The sequence below is a fragment of the Struthio camelus genome, chromosome 15, assembly GCF_040807025.1.
Source record: "Struthio camelus isolate bStrCam1 chromosome 15, bStrCam1.hap1, whole genome shotgun sequence".
In the NCBI taxonomy this organism is placed as follows: domain Eukaryota; kingdom Metazoa; phylum Chordata; class Aves; order Struthioniformes; family Struthionidae; genus Struthio; species Struthio camelus.
This window is the reverse complement of record NC_090956.1, coordinates 7,127,017-7,132,339: the sequence shown is the minus strand read 5'-3', so window position 1 is coordinate 7,132,339 and position 5,323 is coordinate 7,127,017. Positions and strand designations below refer to the sequence as shown.

Genomic DNA, 5,323 nt, shown 5'->3' with positions numbered 1-5,323 from the left:
GCCTGGCCCACGCCGCCCTCCTCAGCCTGGAGTTCGTATCAAAGCCCCCCTTGTCTTGTTGTGACAGCTCTGATATTGTTTATTGAGGCTGGATGTCAGGTATAATTAGCAATCGATATGGAAAACGTTTGCTCCCCACACTGGCACGTCTCTGACGTCAGGACCGATTAACGTTTCTTATTGGTCCCAAATTCCCCCAGCCTGAGCTAATTATTGGGAGCCTGATGTTGATAAAGTTAAAGCGCCCGGGCGCCCTGCAGCATGAGCCCCTCGCCGCGCCTCCTCCAGCAGCAGCACCCCCGGCACCAGCACCCCCGCCGCCAGCACCCGCGGGCCCCGCACCGGCCCGGCCGCGCCGCGCCGCCCCCGGGCCGCCCCCATGATGGACAGCCGCATCCTGGAGCACCCCCATGCCCAGTTCGGGGGCATGGTGGGCTTCCCTTACCCACTCGGCCACCACCACGTCTACGAGCTGGCCGGCCACCAGCTGCAGTCGGCGGCCGCCGCCGTGCCCTTCTCCATAGACGGATTACTGAACGGCTCCTGCGCCGCCTCCGTGGTGAACCCGGCCCCGCTCATCCCCTCCGCCTGCGGCGTCAGCGGCGACAGCCAGCCCTTCAAGCTCGCAGGTAAGAGCGCCCCAAACCCCGCCGCCCCAGGGCGAAACCCCAGCGCGGATGGAGCACCGGATCCGCCACCGGCGAGAGCGGGGCGTCCGCGGCCGGGCGGCGGCGGCGGCCGCCTCGAGGGTCCGGCCCCGCCGCGATGGGGCGGGCGGTGGGGGCGGCCGGGCCGGGCCGGGCCGGACAAGCCTCCGCCAGCCTTCTCGGCGGCCGGGCCGCGCGTGTGCCCTGAACAATAGCGGGCCCGACCCGGTGCCTTCCTGGAAAGTTGATCCCTGGGGGTAGGGGGTTTGGAGGATGCTATCGTTTCCATTCAAAATAAAACAAATAAAAGGCCTGGGAGTCGCTGTAGTTTGGGAAATGAGGAGCGTATTTTTCTTTCCTTTTTTTCTTTAACGATATAATGAAAGAGAAATGCTCTCTCTCCCTCCCCACCCGTCTGTAGCATAGCTATTGTTTAGCTACTAAAACACTTTTGTCGCCCAAACCTGCTTTTATTAGTGCTCGTTCTTCCTGCAAGACCCCTGCACCTCAACTAATATATATTATTGTTATTGCTATTTCCACACGCGGAGGAAGACATTAGGAGAGGTGCACTCAGGGATGTAAAAATGGAATCTGTAAACATAAATCCTTGGGAATCTCGGGCTCAGAGCATCCCAGCCCCACAACTGCTCGGGGCTGGCGGGGTGCTGCCAGACAGGAGGCTGCCCTGCGTGTGGGGTGCCCCCAAACGGAGGGGTCCCGGCCCTGTCCCGCATGGGAAGGGACCCGGGAGCTGCGAGCCCATACAGGTGCTCCGTGGCCCTTTGGGGAGGCTGGGGAAGGGAAGGGGGGGCTTTTAATTTTTTATTTTTATTTTAATTAAACCTTTGGTGGCTGGAGCAAATATTGGAACTTTTCTCTCTCTCTCTGCCAGCTGAGTGCCTGTGGAGAGCTTCCTTCAGGAATAAATGTTCTGTAAAGTACATTTTCGGAGGAGGCGAGGGCAGATCGGGTTCCTCCCCATTTTTAGCGCAGGTGTGTGTATAATCCCGCTATTTTACCAACGTTGCCGAGCACAAAAGTTAAAAGGCTCCTGTGAATGGCAGGGAGGGGGGAAAAAAGGCCTGTTTTCCAGGGAGCTGAGAGTATCTCTGCCTTTTCAGACTCGGGTGACCCGGACAAAGAAAGTCCTGGCTGTAAAAGAAGACGAACTCGCACCAATTTTACTGGCTGGCAGCTCGAAGAGCTGGAAAAGGCGTTTAATGAGAGTCATTACCCGGACGTGTTTATGCGAGAGGCTTTGGCTCTCAGGCTGGACTTGGTGGAGTCCAGAGTGCAGGTAAAACAAAAACAGCCCCCCCCCCCCCCGTCCTTCTCCCTTCCCCTCTCCCTGGGGCGAGCGGCTCCCCGGGGAGCCCCGTCGGAGCCGGCAGCCCGGGCCCGCGGCGCTGCTTCGGGACGGGCCCTGGGAGCTCGGCCCGCAGCCCTGCTGCCCCCGTCCCTCTCCTTTTGTTTCTGTCTTTTGCTTGCTGGTCGTTGTTGGGTATTTGTTTTCTGTTTTTTTTTTTTTTTAATTTTCCTTTTAATAAACCCTAGGCTCGTAAATAGGCCCGAAGAGTGGTATTTCAGCTGAGACTATCTAAACCTTTTGTTTTTCCACTGTAAATATATATATATTTTAAAATGAGCCAAGGGTGAAAAATTAGCATGCAAATATGAGGCTTAATCATGGTCCAGGGGACGCTGGAGAATGTCAATAAAGCTTGTAGGCGCATCAAGAGCGTATAGAACTTGTAAAACTCCCTTTTAACGAAAGGGTGGGCCCTCAGTCGTATGGGGGGGGGGCAATCCTTGCTTAAACTGATCCTAGAAATAAAATAGGAATTGAGTGGGAGACTTCCGTTTGGGTACGGGTTGGCTATTAAATATTCACATGATCGTGTATTCACCGATGGCTCCGACCGGATGAGTGTGGCTGAGCGCTGTGCCAGCGTTACTCGGGGCCGGGCTGCGTTTCTGTCTTGCCGGCGGCCGCTGCCGGCTCGCTGCTGTCGGGGAAGGGCGGCTGCGGCGGGGCGCTGCGGCTTGGTGGGGGGGAAATGTGCGCAGAGAAACGCGTCCTTAAACCAGGCTCAAAACCGCGGGGGTTGGGGGGGGGGTGACTCCCCCGGGACGCGCTAGCGCCGTTTACCGCTCTTCACCCCTTAGCTTTGTTCCGAGGGGTATTTACCGGCTGCCTTTCCCGGCTCTGCGCGCTGCCGAGCCGCCCGGGCCGGGCTGCGGCCGGAGCTGGGCCGGGAGCCGCCTTTCGGCCGCCCGAGCCGCCGGGCTGCCCGTGGGTCTGGCCGGGGCTGCGGGGGGACGTGCGTGTGCTGCCGGCGCGGCTGGCCGTGGGGAGCGAAGCTCTGCGGAGCTGGGGGAGAGCTGAGAGGATTCTCCCCTTCTTCAATACAAGGAAAAAACTAAACCCTATTTTGGGGTTGGTCCATACTCGTCCCCCCCATCCCCTCTGCCTCGCTGCCGGGCACAAGCAGGGGGTCCAGGCGCCGCTTCGCCGGGCGAGGCCCCCTCCGCCTTCGGCCGCGCCGTCAGCCCCTGCGTTGTGCTGCGTTTCCCTGTGTTTTGCGTGCTGCGCCGGAGGGCTCGGGCCCGGCTCGGAGGCAGGGGCTCCGGCCGGCGCTCCCGCCTCCCCCGGCGGCGGGGAGGCACGGGGGGTCGTCGCTGACCCCGCGGCGACGGTGCGGGCAAGGCAGCGTGTGTGTGCGTGCGTCTGAACCCCTCTGCTCTTTTTTTTTTTTTTTAAATTTATTTTATTTTCAAAGGCGATCTGTTGAAGAAGCACGGATATTTCTTTCTTTCCCTTCCCTTTCTCTCTGTCTCGCACACCCCCAGTCCTGCGGATGGGGGCTGCCGGCACCTCGAGGGGTGGAAGGGGGAGGCCTGAGCTGCGCTTCTCCCCCCTCTGCCCTGGCCACCGCGGGGGGCCGGTGCGCTGGGTGTTAACTGCTTCTCGTTGTTCGGTGTGTAGGTCTGGTTCCAAAACCGCCGGGCTAAATGGAGAAAGAAAGAGAACACCAAGAAGGGCCCGGGGCGGCCGGCTCACAACTCGCACCCCACGACCTGCAGCGGGGAGCCCATGGACCCCGAGGAGATCGCCCGCAAGGAACTGGAGAAGATGGAGAAGAAGAAGCGCAAGCACGAGAAGAAGCTCCTCAAAAGCCAAAGCCGCCACCTCCACTCGCCCAGCGGCCTCTCGCTGCACAGCACGCCCAGCTCCGACAGCGACAGTGGCGGCGGCGGCGGCCTCTCGCCCGCCCCGCCCGAGGCGAAGCCCCGCGGGCAGCCCCCGCCGCACCACCCGCCGCCCCCCGCCGCCGCCGCGCCCGCCGCCGCCTCCGAGCCGCCCCCCAGCAGCTGCGACCAAACGCCAGAGCCCTTCTACCCCAGCCAAAGAAGCGGCGCCGGGCGGCTCCAGCGCCCGCCCGACAAGGACTGCGCGGCCGCCCCGTCGGGGGACGGCAGCGGCGGCGCGGCGGGGGCCCGCGGCGCCTCCAGCTTTCACAAGCTCAACCCCTTCAGCGTGGAGAGCCTGCTCTCCGACTCGCCCCCCCGCCGCAAGGCCGCCCTGGACTTCCCCAGCCTCCAGCCGTGCGCCCCCCGCACCCTCATCGGCAAAGGACACTTCCTCCTCTACCCCATCACCCAGCCCCTGGGCTTCATCGTGCCGCAGACCGCCCTCAAGGCCAGCCCGGGCCCCGAGGCGGGCCAGCCCCCCCGGGACTCCCCGCTGCCCGCCGCTAACCCGAGCCCGGCCGGCTTCAGCGCGGAGCCGGCGCCCGCCGGCGCCCAGCCCGGCCCCGGCTCCACGGACTCGGCCGCGGGGCGCTGCAGCCCGCCGGGGTCGGGGTCCGGGCCGGCGCCGCCCGCGCCCGCCGGCGCCTCGCCCCGCTCCGCGGCCGCGCACGGCGACCCGGCGGCGGCCGCGCCGGCGGAGGGCGGCAGCTTCCCCCGGCCCAAGTCGCCGGTCCGCGCGCGGGACGCCAGCACACCCAGGGACAAATCGGACTGCGGCCCCGCCGAAGCCGGCAGCCTCGACGGCGAGGAGGTCGACATGGACTGAACAGGCGAAAACTTTAAAAAAAAAAAAAATCACGTACACACACACACGCCCAAAAACGAACAAACAACCGTAACGCCCATCACCCGTGAAAAAGAGGGAAGAACAGGGGCTTTCCCACGTTCTCCACTGACCCCAGACTTGCCATGCCCAAAGCCGAGCGCGCCCGAGAGGTGGTGGCACAGCAGAGAGCGGCTCTTCTTCTCCTTAGCGTTTATCACAGGTCGATTCAGGTGATAAATTAGAGCTTTTTGGTTTTTATATTTAAAAAAAAAAGAAAGAAAAAAAAGGAAAAATGTTTGTTAAGGTTTAGCAGCAGCAGCTGGACTTTGTGGTGTGACAAACTGTACCGCAACAACGGAACTCCTCAAAACCCTTGTAAAATGCAAAAATGTCTAAGAATATTTATATATGTAAAATTTTTGATAAATAAAGGCTCTAAAACTCCCTGTCGCCTGGTCTGGCTGTGTGACTCCCCCTCCTTTTTTTTTTTTTTAAGCCCTCTTTGTGTGTGTGCGTGTGTGTGTGTTTATTGCTTAACAAATTTATTCATTTATAGCCTCCCAGTGCCCACCCCTCCCATACGAGGTTAGGAGCT

At 61.3% G+C, this 5,323-nt stretch overlaps 1 protein-coding gene across 1 annotated transcript; it reads left to right on the top strand.

The window, feature by feature from the left end:
• Positions 1 to 348: 348 nt before the first annotated feature.
• UNCX (UNC homeobox) lies at positions 349 to 5,168 on the top strand. Its single transcript, XM_068908640.1, has 3 exons — positions 349 to 629; positions 1,772 to 1,947; positions 3,637 to 5,168. Exons 1-3 carry the CDS (start codon positions 380 to 382, stop codon positions 4,726 to 4,728), a joined length of 1,518 nt encoding a protein of 505 aa, XP_068764741.1. The 5' UTR covers positions 349 to 379; the 3' UTR covers positions 4,729 to 5,168.
• The last annotated feature ends 155 nt before the right edge of the window (positions 5,169 to 5,323 follow it).